Genomic DNA, 17,804 nt, shown 5'->3' on the forward strand with positions numbered 1-17,804 from the left:
TACCAGACCTCTTCTTTCCAATGGGCTCCCTGAAAAAGAGAAGGAAGAGCGTCAGCAGAGGGATGGGGACGGCTGGGTTGCTGGCCACAGGAAAAAAACATGCAGGAAAACACAGCAGAGCTGGCCTTGGCGGTGCAGCTGACCTCCCTCACACCAGCTAATGTCCCCGTGGCCAATGTGGGGCACAACCAGCTGTGCAAACAGGCTGTCTCCCCACCTCTTTTTGAGTAATTTAATGCTTTTGTCTTTCCCAAGATGAGGGTTGCTGGCCTGGACTCCTCAGCGGCTTGCTCTGACAGCCACAACTCCCATCGTGTCACTTGGAAAAGGAGGAGGGCTGGGACAATCTGGCAGCAGAGTCAGGTGCAGGGGAAACCCAAACCCCCAAAACTGCTCTCAGCACAGACCACAGCTCCCACAGAAGTGGACACCACTTTGAAGACAATGAGGGAAACACTGAAGTTGCTCCATGTCCTGCACCCTTCTTGGGGACAAGGATGGGGAGTGGCTGGGGAAGGGGCAACGATTTATGCCCGAAAAGAAAACAACTCGCTAAAATGGTGTAGAGAGGATGAACACAAGCAGGAGCTACTGGCAGTTATGAGGAGGCAATGAGGTAGCTCCAGCACAAGTCCTCTCATTATGAACAGCAATGGCCACACGGATGACAAGATGGGTTAGAAACCAGAGGTCCTGAGTCCCTTCTCTTATTTGAATGCTGCTAAGAAACATGGTTGCTGAATAGCCTTAAACCCAGGGCATGATTAAAAAACAAACAAACCCAAGAACGCATGGGCTGAGACAAGCCTCAAAAAAATCACAGATAATAAACCAAATTACCAAACCAGGGTGAAATCCAAACAAATGCACCAGCACCGTCCCCAGCTCCAACCGCAGTGGTCTGTCTTGCTACAAAAGAGCTCTCAACACTTTCACACAAATCGCCACTGTGGCCCTGAAATGTTGCTGTAGTATGGGGTGATGATAACCTATAATTCCTCTAGCTGTGAGCTGCTTGACCACTGCTTGGAAAGGCAGCTGGACCAGCCCAGGTAGAGCCTAGGAGCCCCTTCCTCTGCTTATGAGATCCACTGGCAAAACAACCTTTCCCTGTCCCTTTCAGGCCGAGCAGAGAAATCCCTCCATGCTCAGCAAGAAAGCCAGCCAAAGCTGGGCTACGCTTTGTTCTCTTTCAAGCTTATCTGCATTTTCAGACCATAATTACTGCAGATGTTTTATTCCGCCAGAGCGACGGGGTGATGCAGGGACTCGGCGGCCTTCAGAGCCTGCCTGCAGATCCAGGCCGTGCATTCCCTGTATGCTCGGCCCAGGCAGCACTGCTCCTACTGTTCCGGGGGGACCCACACAAAACCATTCCCTGACCTGCAGGATGGGACAAGAAGGGAGCCAGGGACACAGGAAAGCACCAAACTGATACAGCAAATATCTGCTTTTTAACCCCTCCTGTGCAAGGCCCTGAGAAACACATTCAGACCTCCCTGGCTGAGGGGATGTAGCATGGGCATTCACAGTCCTGATCCCAAATGAAGAGGAGGGCACAGGAGCTATCGGACAGCCTGGCATTGCCCACTGCTGATGCCCAGAAGTCCCAGTGAGGAAGCTCAGCCCTCCAGCCCTGTATCCCAAATCCTGTGTCCTAGCCTAGTCCCACTAGTAACCCCCACAGCCTCTTCTTTGGCCTTAGGTGGGCACTGAGGAGTTAACCTCTTCTGCTAGCAATGCTTTATCCTCCCTGTCCCCCTGCTCCCCCTTTCCCTTTGCATCTGAAACCTCTGGAACTTGCCCACTGAGCCATCAATAAAATTAAATTAAATGCAGCAAAGACGGAGCAGAAACAAATGCAGTGTTGTGCCTATCTGTTAAGTTCAGAGAGCACAGAACCATGTGAAGACCTGAACACCATGTCCCTGATGCAGACACCAAGGAGGAATCTTTGGGACAGTGCATCTCTAATACATTTCTAAGCAGAGACCAAAGCGCAGAGCTAAATCCGAGCCCCACCACAGGCTGCTGCAGGGCAGGGAGGAGAAGGGAGGCCTGGCAGGCATGCAGGAGATGGCAGGCGGGCACTGCATCACCCTGATGGAGAGAGCTGCTGCATTTCCCCTGCCATCTGCTAAACTTCTTACTGTAACTCATCCCCCTGCTTCCTTTCGCTGCCTGCTCCGTCTGGGTGAGGGGGCAAGGAAGGAGCTGCAATTTCACTTTGCTGCTGGGTTGTTTCTGGCACGGATGCAGAGAGCCGCAGGTCTGAAGACCAGCAGCCCCGGCCCACCACCTCAGAGGGGACAGGAGCTCAGACAAGACAGGAAGCAGCAACAGACTCCCAGCAGCATCTCCTCCTCCTCCGCCGGTCCCCACGGACCAGAGAAAGGCACGCAGCATAGCCTGCATGCACAGCCTCCTGGAAACCGGTGGCTCAGGCAGAGGAGGAGGAAAGGCCACTGCCTGCCACTGGGAAACTCATTTAACTCTCTCCCTCACAGCAGTTGTGCTGTGCAGATGAACCACGCAGCACGACTACAAGGCACCAGCACATAGTGATGACAACGTGCCTCTACAGAGCTCCCCGAGAGCTAAAACCCAGCAATGGCTCTCCAGCCACTTCCCAGGACTTTCCCAGTCCTTTGTCACGAACACTGAAGGCAAAGGTTCCCATGTAACAGGAATCTCACTTAAAACTCTTTAAAACAAACAGAAGCAGGCTGTTCTTCAATTATATGTATTAAGCTGTTAACCTCCTTACTGCAGGATGTTGTGGATGCTGAGAGTTTTCGCAGGCTTACAGGGTCACAATTCAGACAAGAAATGCTAATTATAAAACCAGGAAAGCCCTGAAGGCTAGGACGGTGTCTAGAGAGGAGCTTCTACAAGCTTGCTTGACTTTAAGCAAGCACTCGGGTTTGGTGGCTGCTGAGCTAGGCAGGTGGTGGTGCTGCAGAGGTAGCTCTGCAGTGGCTGTGCAGTGGGGCTTGGGGGAGGAAGATCCCATGGGAGGGTCCTGGGAGGAAGGCTCCGGCATGGCACAGCGCTCACAGACCTCAGCACCACCCACTGCCCCAGCCAGGGCACAGAGAGGGAGAGGGACAGCAGAGCACAAACATGAGTATGGCAACTCCAGCGGCTGCAATGCCATCCACGCAGGACCCACAATCGGGATGAGATGGGTCTGAAGTCACCATTCCAAGAAAACATTCCCCACAGAAAAGTCTAGCTCTTGTAAAGAAAAAAAAAAAAAAAAAAAAAAAAGGAAAATAAAATATCCTTCCATAATACAGCAATGTCATCAAAATAGCTATCAGGAGGACGTTCTGCTTGGAAGCACTCAGCAAGCGTGGAGATGTTAGAAGCCTTAGCAAGGTTTATGCGAGCAAGACAGAGAGAGAACTGGGGTACAGCAGGGCTCCTGTTTAAGAGAACTGATGTTTAGCAAATGCTCCCAAAGGACTGAAAGGGCCCCTGTCACCCAAACCGCAGTGCCTGTGCCAGTCCTGTATTTAACTACTGGAGAGCTATCTGAGCCAAACCTTTGGGCTCAGAAGGCTGCCCTGTGCCCTGTTAGCACAGAAAACCAAGTGCTCTCTCCATGCAAGGAGCTTACGCTGGAGCAAATCATGTTTCAACCCTGTTAATATTTCTTTCTATTATCATCTAGGAAAGACAGCTCTCAGCCGTGAGGGAGGGAGACCACTATTTTGGTTCTAGCCTGAGCTCCTGGTGAATCTGCACGTAGGCATCAGCAGAACTGCAAAACAAACAATTCATTATACAAGCTGTAATTTGTCTGGATAGCAGGACATGGCTCAAAAGCCACAAGCCAACAAGCCTCCTTACCCAAGTCATCATCCATCAACTCAGGGAGCTCTAGCTTACTGGCAAAAGTGACTGGAATGGCTTCCTACATGGGGCAGCCACTCCATCCTGCAGCAGGGACCTGAGTTTCCCCATTTTCTATTAAATCCCCATCACCTGGCCCAGGATTTGAAGCCCCTATCGCCCCCCAAACACCACACAAGGGTTACAAAGAAAACTTTTGCTCCTGGCACAGCTCAGCTACAAGGAAAGGTAAGCTCATGAAAAGCTACGGAGAAGCAGGAAGGAAAGAGACTTGCTTCAGGGAGACACTGGTTATGAGTCTGCTCACGTTTATGGAAATAAGGGAGAGGACCAGATTTGCCCCCTGTTATACTGGTGGAAACACACTTCAGTCTAGCATCGTCTCCTGGTGCTTTGGACATAACACAAATCTTTCACCCGCCAAGGCTGCTGGCACAGCGGCCCTACGCAGGACCTCTCAATCACACGTATGGAGACAAGCTGGCACAAGCTGATCACAGCCATCTTGAGTCTCATTTTGGCCCAGCAATCCCTTTGCTGATTTATTGGAGCTGGTGACAGCCTGGTGTCCCCGTCAGTCTGGGTGCAGGAAGCGATCCATTACTGTGAGCGCCATCGCCACTCCACTCGACTGCCCAGCACCAGAACCTCGGTGTTAATAGAAGCACGAAGGGCTGCTGAGGTTCGCTGCAGGCACAACACGCTCTCCTCCTCTGGTCATGCCCCAGCTCATCACCATGCACCTCCCCTGGTCCTCCACCCCAGCAATGAAAACCATCCCCAGCAGCAGAGCTGGACTGCCCTTGAAACACTCCCAAATCCTCTCTCTGTAGCCAAGGGCTGTTTGGGAGAAACAGCAGGAATGCAAGCTGGGGCTGTGAGCTCAGATGGGGCCTGCACGTCCATTAGGGAAAGAAGAAAATGATTTCTAAGAGTTGCCCTGGACTTTGGCTGCTGTTAGTGGCCCTGCTACAACTGGAATTTGCCCTGAGTGTTTGCCCCGAGGAACTGCAAAGCTGTAGCCACACAAGGCAGCCAAACCGATGGGGACATTTTGCTGAAGCCCCATGGGAACAGAGAGCTCCAGGTGGGCTCCAGGCCCCGTGAAAGGATCCTGTCCCTGAGTGCCAAGCAGACTCCCAGGCAGGCACAACTGAAGCACAGGTCAGTGCCTTGGGTGAAAATCCTCAGGGAGGCTTGCCTGGAGCTCGGTGACAGAGCCAGAAGACACCACCAGAATCAAAATGCAGCTTGTTTTTGCTTTTTCTCTCTGTTTACAACATCTTTGGTGTGTATAGATGTACACTGTGGCAGTAGAAGCTGCTGCCACTGAGCAGGGACCCAGGAGGGCTGGGAAGCTTGGGCAGGGACCCACTCCTGTGGGGTAGCAAATCAAGGCAGAAGGGACAGCAGCTGCCTGTCCGGGCTGCCTTCCTGCCAGGAGAGGGGACACAACCCAGCCCAAGAGGCAACCTTCCAGAGCTGAGCACGAGCCTGCGGCCCCACTGCTCTCAGGACGCTCAGCAGCTGCCGGCTAAGACAGAGACAGAAAAAGCCACCAGGTCTCGCTTCGAGCAAGCAGCTTTGCAGATCGGCTCAACTGGGAAGCAGCAGCCAAAACGATGTGCACAATGCGTTTCCTGGAGGCTGTTTGCTCAGCAGGAGGAGGTTTCTCGTTCATCTGCAGACCAGGCAAGTCAGACGTGGTGTTCCTGCGGCTCCCACCACCATGCAGCCCAGCTAGCAGGCGCAGGGCTCTGCTCCCAGTGCACGCATTGGGGTGGTAGGGGCTGGGAAAGCCGAGCAGCCTCAGCAAGCACGGGGGAGCAGAAGCTGAAGCTCCCCAGCAAAACTCCCAGCTGGGGGTCTCCAAAGGCAGGACCGGCACAAGGGCAGCCCCACGGTGAGACACAGACTCTACCTCCACTGCCATCTGTTTGTGCAGAGGTCATGATCCCCTACTAAAAGGCCTTTAAAGAGTGGGGTGCTGACACTGGTCTCCACACCAACCCTGCACTAAGTCTCGGCATGCTGTGGGGGCTGCCAAGGGGCATGTGTCGGACATACAGCCCTGTCCTCCCTTTCCAGGAGACTCACTGCGCTTGGGCACACCTAGAACCTAAGGGAAAAACTGTCTGAAAGAAGGACAAGAGGAATTTACATATTTTAGAGACAACATTGATATCTCCTGAAGCCAGTAGCTTTCAAACTGTGAATGCAGAGTGCATGAGGACATCTTTCAAGCACAGTAACAGACAATAAATTTGCTCTACAGGTGCCCGTGCTCCCACTGGAGGGAAAATAAAAAGGAATTGGCTTTGTACGCTGAAAGGTTCAAAACAACTTCTATTGTCTTTCAAGACAAGACAGGATGCCCAGCTACAAAAAAGAAAGCAGCCTTTAATGAAAGATGCCTCTCATGATGAGGTTACCTCCTGTGTAGCTCCTCAGCCCTTGGGCAGCAGATGATGGCTTCTTCCCCAGTGCTCCTCAACTGCACAGCACCAAAAATTACTAAAGGACGCCTCAGGACCTTGCTTCACTACAGAGTTAACCTGGGCTCCTGCACGTGGCAGAGCAGAAATTCAGCTGGCGAGGAGCGCGAGCAGCTAAATGCCTTGACTCAGCAGTGGCTTTGTGCCCAGCAGCTCAGACTTCCCCAGCCTTATTCCAGCAGCTCTGTGCTGTGGTTAAATGACTGCTTTAAACTGAAAACGGGTGGCTGAGGGGTGAGGGGGTACACATGGCAACTTCCCACCTCAACAGCCAGGCATCCTGCTGCTGGTCAGACCTGCTGAGATATGTGGTGAGCAGGAATTTGATGATTCCTCTCCTTTGAAACTACAGTTTTCAAAAGGCTTTCATCCAACACCAGGAGAAAAACCCCCACAGCCCCACTGACAGCTAAGTTTCTGGATGATTTCTCTTTCCATAACTACTTCTGTTCCCCCACCTCCATTCCATCCCTGCAGACCCACTTCTTCCCAAATTTAATCAATCCATCCAGATTACAAGCCCACTCCTACCCACCACTGGGCAGCTCTCTGAGGTGGAAGGGATTGAATTATCCCGTCCACAGACTGCTGGACAGGGATCCACGTCACAAAAGCCACCAGGCATCTCTGCCAGTGGAAACACCACAGCCTCAATCCGCTCCCCTGTTTGAAGTGGTCCCTGTGGGCAAGAGGACGCTGGAAAGTTGGCATGTGTGTGCGGAGGGGATGGAGCGAGGGCTTCACCTCCCTCTTCCACCCCCCAGCTGCTGGAGACTCCTTGTCTCAGCTCTGCTTTGGGCTCTGATCCACTGCCCAACTGGAAGCAATGGGGGAAAAAGGATGCATTTGTCTCTTTCCCTCTCCATTCAGTCCCCTTCTCCTCATTCTTTCTTTGAACATGTCAGCAGCAGGGCTGGGGGGTTGTAGAGTGAGTGAGAGACTAAGATTTGTTTCTGTTGGTGCTCCCAACAGCATCGAACAGACACCAAAGGGAACTTTGCACTGCAGGAAAGCACAAAGCCTGGATCAGTCCAGGAAGAGCTCCAGCACTGGGGAAAACAGAAACGGGAGGCACCCAGGGATAGATGCATGGGCTGTCCTGCCTCCTCTTTCCATTCCCAAACGCTGCCAGATCCAAGAACTAAATTCACCCTTTGCAGTCAAACAGAGCTCTACAGTCTGCAGTCAGCTGCAGCTCTTGAAAGTGGCTGCACATCCCAGCACACTGCGAGATGGGTGGATCCTCTCTGCGTAACCCAGGAAAAGGAAAGCAGAGGGCACATCCAGAGCACCCAAGGGCACGTCCCTATCACCAACAGCCCCTGCTCCGTGCTGTGACCCAGGACAAGCCCTGGGGCATCAGCCAGGGAAGACAAATGACAGGGGACATGGAGCAGGAAGGCTCCTGGCCATGGTGCCATGAGAGCAGCTGCTTGGCTTGGCACAGAGCATGCTGACCAGCCCTTTTTTCCTCCCTCATTCCCACCTTCCAGCCACCCAGCATAAAAAATGTTTATTTTTTTTTTTTAAATACTCCGCTCATGGCCTGGCTCCCTTTCAAGTTCCCGGAGAAAAGTATTTATCTGCCTCATGAATGATGACATCCGGCCAAACCCCAGACACGCCATCACGTCTGATCCAGCCCAGCCGTCTATCACAGCTCTCATATCGTTAGTGGTAGGCTGGCCGCGTGCCAACGCTCAGGGCTCGGGAAAGGGCTCCCACCAATCTCTCCAGAGGAGAGAGTCAAGGACTTTTATTAATTAGCATTTTGAATTGTAGCTAATAAATACCCCTTCGGCATTCAGGCGGGGATATGAAACACAACAGAGACGTCCTTGAGATGCTGTAGCATTTTGCTGCTGGAGGCGAATGGACAAGAGTCACCCGCTAAGTCCTTCTGCGTGCTGCAAACTCTCCTCTCAGGAGAGCAGCAGGCAGGGGGAGGCAGCGCAGCCCACCACCAGATTCAGTGGTGCCTCACCCACTCATCTGCCAGCACTCCAAAAGTCAAACACACAGCAGTTTTGCACCGAGTGCAGTTTTGCACCCAAGAGCTGTCCTGCAGGACACCGCAGGATGTATCCAAGGTTGGATCTTGTGACATAAGCACATGCTTTGGATTATATTTCGGGCTGGTGCCCCACACTTTACCTCTGGTTAGTTCTGTGGGACACAAAGCAGAGAGATGATGAGCAGGACATAGCACTGATTGCTGCTTGGCCAGGTAGCCAGGAGCAGCAAACATAGCTGAGTGCAGACAGCTGCACCACTTTGAGCTGATGCTCAGCACCTGAAGGTCTCCACTCCTGAGTGTGCTCCTTGTCAAGGCCACGGCCCCACCACACCTGATTTCAGGCCAGCATCTGGCTCAGTCTGTGAGGCAAAAGGAAAGGCTGGAAGAGTGGGTGCAAGACTGAAGCTGCCCTTCAATTTCCTATGCGTGCTGGTGCCCCAGCTAGAGCCAGCTCCAGTAGGTGACTCCCTTTGCAGAGCAGCTCATCGTCTTCTCATGCAGGGGTCAGACACACACAGAGAGCTCCCCGTGCCCTGAAACAGCCTCAGGGGCTGTTAACCCCTATGATAAACCCTCACTCAGTGTCTTTGCAAGCTTGTCTTGTTCTTCCGTCTCTTGCTTGCCCCTGAACTGCCAGCTTTGCTGAGGGACGACCACCAGGTTGGCAGATTAAGTGGTGAGCAATAGCGGGGCAGGATGGATGAGAGCAGCAGCTGACAGCACGCAATTAGTTAATGGGCTGCGGGGCCCTCAGACCAATCTCATCAAGTGACTGTGAGCTGCAGAAGGAATGACGACAGGCCAAGTACTAGAAACAGAAGCCAAAGGAGGAAAGCAGGGATGGGGGAAGGGGAAATTAAAGTGAACAAACAAATAAAATGTAAAACCCATGGAGAAGACAGAATCCACACAAGCATAACACCTAGCTGGAGACCTGCAAGACTCCATGCTCCTGCTCAGAGGAGAAAAACAAAATCCCTTATCTACCTCCGCACCCTTCCAATAGAGAATGATGTCAAATCAATTTATTGCCTTTCCTTGCACAATTAATCAAGCCTCCTCCGTTGCTCAACCTTTGGTAGAGCTGCACATAGTGTCACATGCAGCATAAAGAGCGAGCTGCATAGCAGGAGATGGAGGCGGCTGCTCAGACTTATGCTGCTTGTGATTAGTAAGAGATGGGTGGCTCCTGGCCAAAGTAGCTCACAGTCACAAGACTTATAACCACACAGAGTTGCGTAAGGCACGCGAGATTCCTTGCAAACATTCCTTGTTTTGCATGGAAAAAGTCAGGAGTGGTTAAGGATGGGGCTCACAGACATTACTAAGGGAAAGAGCCTTCAAACGAGGCAGAGGACGCGCAGTCCCAGCCTGGTTGCTGCCGTATGAAATGAGGCTTTTCAGCCTGACCATGTTTCTGAAACGAGCATTTCATTGAACAGAAAGTGGCACTGTGTCTGGCTGGCTTGGGGGGAAATGAGCACTTGATGGAGTCCCAGAGAAGTACGTCCACTTCCCTGGTGGAAAAGGCCACACCAGGACTTGACCGAGGGGGTGGAGGTATCCACCTGAAGCCGTGCAGCCCCCATTCCCTCTCCAAGAAACCATCCAAATTCCAGATCTGTGACTCCTGGGGTAACCATCAAAGCCTGTCAAATACTTGGATGCTGGCAAGTTGGAGGCAGTGTGTTTCAACACCACCCCAGTGGCAGCAGCCACCCACCCAACTTACTCTTTGGGGGGAGTCAGGTCGTCGGGTCGGGTCTCAAAGAACTGCAGAACCTCCTCACACTGCGAGATGTAGGGAGGCAGCTGGATCAGGGCCTGCAGGTGAAACAGAGACATGGGTGATATGAAGCACTGCCATCAAGACTGAGCAAGGAGCATCAGAGAACAGGAGACCAGGTTATGGCATTGCAGAGCACCTTGTTGGTCCCTGCTTGCTTGAAGGAATAGGGCCGTGGGTGATGGCAACTGCAAAAAGTAAAACTGACATGCAACTGAAGATCTGAAGTCAGGGAGCAATGCTGCAGCCCTGCTTCCCAACCTGGAGCAGATGTTTGACCAATTTTCTATATAATTCCCCCACCCTCCATTTGCTGTCACAGCAGTCTCATGAAAGGAGTGCGGGCAATCTGAATCTCCACTCCTTTCTGTATCAGAGACAAAGCCACATCTGCAAAGCCCTGGGGTTACCACAAGATCAGATGTGGCTCCATACTGAACTAATTGCTGGGCCCCAAAAGCCCTTCCAGCCATTCAGCACACGGTCATTCCCTGCCAGCACAGCAGACAGTCAGACCACTAATCACAGCCCTGCTGCAAACAAGATCATGTGAGAGACACAGGAGAGAGAAAAGCACTCACTCTGTGGATTTTGTGTGCAGGGAAAGGCTATCCAAAGACCGAGCTTTGCATGGATGCCATCCCCACACGGGTAGCACTCCCCAACACCAAGCATCCCATGATTTGCACAACTTCCCTTCTGCAGCCTGGAGAAGGGATACACATCCTCTGATAGCAGGGAACGGTCACAGAAAACATCTTGCGCTGGGAGCACAGAAGGCAAGACCCGCAGCTCATTTTTCAGGACGTCTTGCAGGAAGCCCAACCAGCGCTGACTCAGTTGGTGCAGCTGTGGCTGAGTCAAGCAGGCCACCCTGAAGCCCAGCTGGCCGTGGACTACAGCAGTTGTGGCCACGAACACAAAAACAGGGACATGAATAGCGTGATGTCTGTCCCACCTCTGGCTCTGACGTCCAAAGGAGTGAACTGGCAAGGGCTGTCTGCACACGGCTTCAGACCACGGTGTTAGAACCACATTAAGTCACTGTGGTCATTTATTGGACAAACCCACCTTATTGCATCAAAATCCATTTTCCAGGGTGTGAGAATGGATTATTCTCTAGCAGGGATTTTTTTTTTTAGAGGTTCACCCAGTCCTGTTGGGCTTGAATGTTGCAGCATTGCAACTCCTCCATCCACACCCCACTAACAGCTTCTCAAAAGCCCCTATATACAATGAAGGCAGAGCCCACTTCAGGGGAAACACCAACAAGTGCAGAGTACAGAGAATAAACTGGAAAAAATGGTAAGAAACTTCTGACCTCTGTTGCTTTCTGAAAGCAGTGGACCCCTCCTTTATAGCTCCCCTCACCTGCTTCCAGCCCAAATCTCACCCACCTTTCCAGGGCTCTCCCAGAGAACGAAGACACCTCCTTTACTCCACCAGGGGATGGCAAGCAAGCAGGAACATTCCTATGCAGTTTTCTGCAGGAACCTGATCACAACAGGCTTGCTTAACCCTCAATTCTCATTCAGCAGGCTGAGGGAGATTTTTTATTTCTGCTCTGCGCCACCACACTCTGAGCACACACAACGTCCACCTCTGATGATAACAGCAGGGAGAGCAGGATGGGACCCCACGTCTCAGCCCTGCAGCGCTACGTGCCCTGGAGGAGATGTCTCTGCTCCCACTGACTCCTTGCTCATCCCACGTCTCCGCAGCTCTTCAGTCCCACACCCACCTTGGAGCTCAGCAGCAGCTTTTCAGCTAAGCAGCAGCATCGGGAAGGCCAGGCCCAGTGTGCGTGTTATTACTTGGAAATGCATTAACGGGGGGAGGAGACAGCAGCTCTCTAAGTGGGTCATATACCATCAGCCATTATGTTCCAGTTGTTAAGTCAAATGGATTCATTATATTTTATGCCATTAGTGGCATCATTCTGAAACAGACAGCTGCAGCATCTCATCATTTAGGGACGTTTTCTTCTCAAAAATTAAATTTATGGCTGTGTCTGTGTGGAGCTGGCACATTTTAGTGACTCGGAAGACAAGGGGCTGATCACTGCTGGCTGGAGCCAAGTTATTTGCACCGTCAGCTTCCCTGGTGCTGCTCCATTTGGAGCTCACAGGTCTAAGTACACCCTGCACCACATCTCCATCACTTGGCTGTCATCTGCTGTCCTGGCCCTCCACAGTTTTCACCCACAGCCCCACTGCAGAGCTGTCAAGATGCGTTCACTAATTTATCTTTACCCTTGTATTTGTTCCTGCAGCCACAACAACCCTTCCCTAGGTCTGGCTGAGGCCACACACCCACAGTCCCTCCTGCCATGCAAAGTCCCAGGCCATGGTCACTGCTACACCTCCTGCACCTAAGGAACATAACAAAAAACTCACTGTTTCCCCGTTTTCTCCACCAGATTTTGCAGTCTGTGTATATGTTTCCAACTGCATGTATAATGGATTCCAGTAGTACCAGTCCTGCCTCCAGACCATTTCATGGCTGCTGCAAATGTAATTCTTTGACATGATGAGACGTGGTGTATTTTGTGTAAATGGGGAATTTACATTTTTTTTAATGGGGAAAAACAAAATACTAACAAAAAACTCAGCAACAACAACAAAAATGTCTGCCCTGACATCATAACTTGCTTTACACTTTAGCACAGTCTTGTATTCTTGAAGAGTATGGATGAAATTGTTTCAGCATTCCTGGTGAAAGGTCCCAGTCTACTGTACCTTGCCTCTGTGATGACACGACCGATGGGTGGGAGAATCAGTGGTAGGTTTTCATCACCAAAAAGGTTTGGTGGTGAGGGACAGCTCACACTCCCCATTCTGCCAGCACTGGGGCACCATTATATGCTACCAGAACAGAACTGAGACTGCTCAAGGTGGCTTCATCTTCAACACTAGCAACCTTCCCTTACCTTGCAGTATTCATCGATGGGTATCAGGCGCTTGACTGCAACATCACGGATGTGACTGCGGCGGAAGAGGATCTTCCCTGAAACAGGAGAGATGAAGAGAGAGGAGCAGGTCAATGCAATGCTCAGGGACGCTCTTTTGAATCACTCTGTTGGGACCTATTCTCACCAAAAGCACCATACCTAAAGCACATTCCCTCCTGTGCATTAAATATTAGAACAAAGCATATTTAAAGTGGCAAGCATATTTAGGCAGAGAGAAGAGGAAACAACTACCAGCAAAGTGCATCCCCTCACCAGTGTGGCAATGACGGAGGAGCAGCCCTATCAAAGCACGTGTCCCATACCTTACTGCCTGTCTGCAACGTGGCGTGGGTGTACAAATCCACCAGAAATGCCAGCATTGGCCAGAGAAGCAGACGTCCCTGCTACAGGCAATGCAAACGTGACCTCTGCTGCAGGCTACGGGCTCTGAACTCAGCTCCAGCACGGGCAGCAGCCAGGCCAGGGGGGTTCTCCCTCTGTACCTCCGGTGTCGAATCGGTCCTCGAAGCCACAGTGTCGGGACTGCAGCTTTGAGTCAGACCTATAGGATTTTCCTTCCTGTCTGGGGTTTATTTTTGTTCTCCATTAATGGGATCCTCTTGCCACTCCGCTTCCTCCCCTCTCGCTTGTGGTACAGACCTATTTCCTTTGAAGTCTAATGAGTCCTAAATGCTTCAAGCTGCTTTCACAGAGAACTGCTTCTCTGGCATTTAATGAGACAAAAGCCATTAGCAGACAGCAAAACAGATATATACAGAGACTCAGTGATCAAAAGGACCTGTATGCGGTAGGATTTCAAACTTCCAAAATACTACGAACATACACTGGCACTACTTTGCAATAAAATAACCAGAAAAAAAGGTGCTTTGGAAGGGGGTGATAAAGTTCCCTCGAGTTCCTTCCAACATTTCCTATACTGTAGGAAAGTCTTGTCTCTTTTTGTCCCTACCTGGGTTTCTAATCCCACCACCAAACCTGCAGCAAGTAACTAACGTGTCTGTCCGTGCAATCCCTTCACTTATCAAGGAGGTCACCACTGGGCAACCCAGAAGCCAAACACCAATACACACTCATTACAAGCAGCACCAGAAAACTGAAAGCACTCTGAAGAGTCAGTAAGCTCTTGGCCGCACCGTGGCCACTTTCAGCCACTCCAGAAAGACTTCACAGGAGCCATGGCAGCGCTGGAAGTAGAGGCTGGATGCTACCACGTTACCCGTGAGCAGGCTGTGTTAAAACGGCCACATACCTACCGCAGCTTTAAAACCCTCCACTGCTCCCTGACTGGTCCAGGATCTGGAGCATGACTGACTCGTGCAGCCTGCCAAGATATTTTTTAAGCAGAGATGAACTGAAATGACCAAATTTCAGCCTACAAGGAGCATGAAACAGAACTTTATGGAGGAGCCAAATCTCTCATTAGGCTCAGTTAATGCAGAATACCTTCAAAACTGGACTGTCAGAGGGAGCACACAGGAATCACACTCAGTACTAGAGCTATGCTTGCCCTCAAGTGAAATGCAAAGAGTCAGACAGGCTCATACCAGAAGGATTGCTTCTCCTTTATGTCCCACTGACAGTGAGGGACCGAGACAGTCATGGTGGGAAATGCTCTCCTCTGAAACGCATTCCTTCCTGCAGTCCGTCTCAGCCAAGTCTGGCAGCCTTTGTGATACAGTGAAAAAAAAAATGCGCCTCTATTCAATCTGTCTTTCAGAAGGGTGAATAGCCTGGGAACGCAGAATTTGTCTGGAAAGGCTGGGAGGGAAAGAGAGCGACAACCAGGTCCGAGCTCCCTACCTTGCCTATAGCAATTATTTTCCATCAGACAAACAAATGATTAACAGTTTTCTCATTAGCAGTCGTGGTGTATTTGCTGTGTAGATTTCTATTTGAATGATTTTTAAAAGATGAATGGATCGGGATAGCTTTGTTGCCAATTGTAAGGAATAGCTGTTTAGTTTTTACATCTGCCAACATGAAATCCCTGATGGATGGGCACATTATAAATGTCTAAAGGAGCAAACTCTGGGTGTGGGAATATTTAAATGTTTAACAAACAGATGCAAGTGAATAATAATAAAAAGAATATAGTTACAGTGAATAAATGCTTCACAACAACTGAAGTGATCTTAAATTAGCCCAGGCACAGAGCACAAAAAACAGCAGGAAATCCAGCTCATCTCTTGATTTGCTCTAGATCTAGTATTTTTCAACAATGAAGTTTATTTTCTAACAGAAAGCTGTTTTTCCATCAAAATGCCTAATTAACATAATTATAGACCTTCCAGTGCTGCCAAATACTGCTATCTACATCCTTGATTTGAAAGGCAGGAGAGAGCAGGAAACTGCTTCCTTCCCTCCTGGGCCAACGAGACAACATTTTCTTGTGCTCCCTTCCCTTAGACCATACCTCCAAAATGGGAATAGCAGTGCTGTCTCTGGGGCTTTTCATGGGGCTGAAGACCATATAATGCAAGAGAAACATCTGACATTATTCATCTTATATCTGCATCCCTCCTTGCTGTAGCTCCTGCCCTCAGCTTCAGCATAAGGAGCAAGAACCGAAAAACCCGAAGGCAGGCAGTTTAGCACGTCTTGCTGACTAGTGTAGGTTTCCATCAGCTGGTAAGGTCACTGGCACTGCAGGCTCCACTTCACCACCTTCTCAATCATGGTGTAACTCAAGCACTTAGAAATGATTAGTTTTTCATGTATTCCTACATATAACGTTTTGCATGCACAAACAGAGCAATGAGTCTCCCTGTTAGCACAAGAGAAGTCACTGCACAAGGAGGTGCAGTAAAATACACCGTCCTTTACACACACAGAGCTGCGAGCAGACTGAACTTTTATCTCCTGGGAATATGTCAGGTAGGTTGATTTTGGAAAAAGAAACCAAGAGAGAAGGCACTGCAATAGAGCGGCTGCCCTGACAAGTCTCCCTGTGCAGTGAGAAGCACCCAGCCTCTGGGACACACCGTCTGCTTCATCTGGATCTGAAAACCTGGTAATACCTACAGGAAAAGAGTGGTGCCTCTGAGGAGGACAGAAGGCACTCTATGTACAATTTAGGAAGCATTCTTTCTCCAGATTAATATACAACACTTTATTTCGGTGAATACATTTATGATGCGCTACATTACCTTACTATAACTGTAATCTCACTAAAGCATCACACCTGCCTTGCTCGATATAGATTTGTTTCACAGCAGAAGTTAGGCGTCTTGTAAGCATATGTCTTTGAGCACAGCCTGGCAGTATTATTATTCTCCATCGGTGTTTTGACTGGAGAAGTCTGAGCAGCACAACCCATCCTTTTTCACTTTTATTTCCTTTAACTGTAAAGAGAGATCTGAAATACTAACGACTCCTAAATCAGAGCAAATGAAGTCTCTCTTTGCTGGTCTTCAGTGCAGCAGTGGGAGGATGCTCCCTGTCTACCCCTGATGTCACTTTTTGCACACTTATTGGCTGGTTGCAGCTGCAGGGGAGAATTAAGCAATGCAGACTCGTTTATTATTGTAGGATTGTTCTGGAGCAGCAAGGATAAGTTTCATTTAGAAAAAAGTAAGACACCATAAATATTTATATCAATAGGACATCGAAGTCAAATGCCAAATGCAGAGCTTTCGAGAAAGCGCCAGGTGTTTTATACACAACACAGAAGCAGCTGGGACGAGTAAGGCACTTCTGCTGCAATGTCCAGGAGAATCCAGGAGAAGTCCCCCAGTTGTCCGTTGTCCCCATGAACAGCCCAGGAAAGGGGCAGGACACAAGGGGCAGCCCTTGGCAGAGGATTCACCAGAGGGGAGGAATCCCACGGGCAATCGATGCCAGTTCTCACCCCGCTGCTCCTCCCCAGCCCCTGGCACCTGTGCTGCTGCCAGCGCCAGCTGTGCTCCTCAGAGGTGGCTTCCAACCCACTGGGGCTTCCACTTACCCAAAGGCAGGACAAATTCAGGAGCAACACAGCGGCAAAAGCCATGTCTCTGGCTCCCCTGCTGACTTGAGCATTTGTTTACTCGTTTTATCTCCTCATTGACCTTGGTTTGTTCTTACAACCAAGCCACCTGGATGGGTGGTTCAATGCTAGGGGCGCCCAGCACCAAGGGCGCTCAGAGAGGCACAAAGAAGGGGGGAAACTTAACAAAAAACCCCAACCCACCACAAAGCCAACATCTGGCCACATCTGAAGGACCTCGAGTCAGCAGCAAGCATCCTGTCTCCCCAGCTCAGGACAACCAGAGACCTTGCAAGCAGCCTGGATACACGCTGCGGGCACTCACCCTGCCCCTTCCCTTTGCCCTGCCTGACCTCCTCTCCCTTCCCTTTTGACCTGCTGATATGATCTGACCAGCTCCGGGGCTCCCTTTGTGTCAGTGCTTCCATTTCCTCTCTTTCACTGCCCTGAGCTCTGCACTGACAGGAGGGAGCCGTAATTGTTCTTTGCCCAGCTGGCGGGGAAGCCTGGAAAGCCACAGCAGAGAGTTGGTACTGCTTTGAGACTCCATCAGCCAATGCATACAGCTCACAGCCTGCTGGGATGTGATGCTCCCTGGTTACAAAGCTCTACGTCCCACCACCACAGAGGCACTCCTCTTTTCTTCCCCTTTTCCACAGGGACATTCCTCTCCCTCCATCACTGCGGCCAGACAAGCACTTTTGCTTGTCTCA

General features: G+C 50.6%; 1 protein-coding gene across 2 annotated transcripts in view; it reads right to left on the minus strand.

Annotated features, from left to right (window-relative positions):
* SH3PXD2B (SH3 and PX domains 2B) overlaps positions 1-17,804 on the minus strand; it is a 72,485-nt gene that overhangs the window by 14,940 nt on the left and 39,741 nt on the right. For both annotated transcript variants that reach the window (XM_035559564.2, XM_035559565.2), the window contains exons 4-6: positions 13,086-13,162; positions 10,103-10,194; positions 4-29 (exon numbers count right to left, since the gene is read on the minus strand). In XM_035559564.2, coding sequence (XP_035415457.1) covers positions 4-29; positions 10,103-10,194; positions 13,086-13,162 — 195 coding nt within the window. The remainder of the gene's footprint in view (positions 1-3; positions 30-10,102; positions 10,195-13,085; positions 13,163-17,804) is intronic.

Source organism: Cygnus atratus, chromosome 14 (genome assembly GCF_013377495.2).
Source record: "Cygnus atratus isolate AKBS03 ecotype Queensland, Australia chromosome 14, CAtr_DNAZoo_HiC_assembly, whole genome shotgun sequence".
Taxonomy (NCBI): domain Eukaryota; kingdom Metazoa; phylum Chordata; class Aves; order Anseriformes; family Anatidae; genus Cygnus; species Cygnus atratus.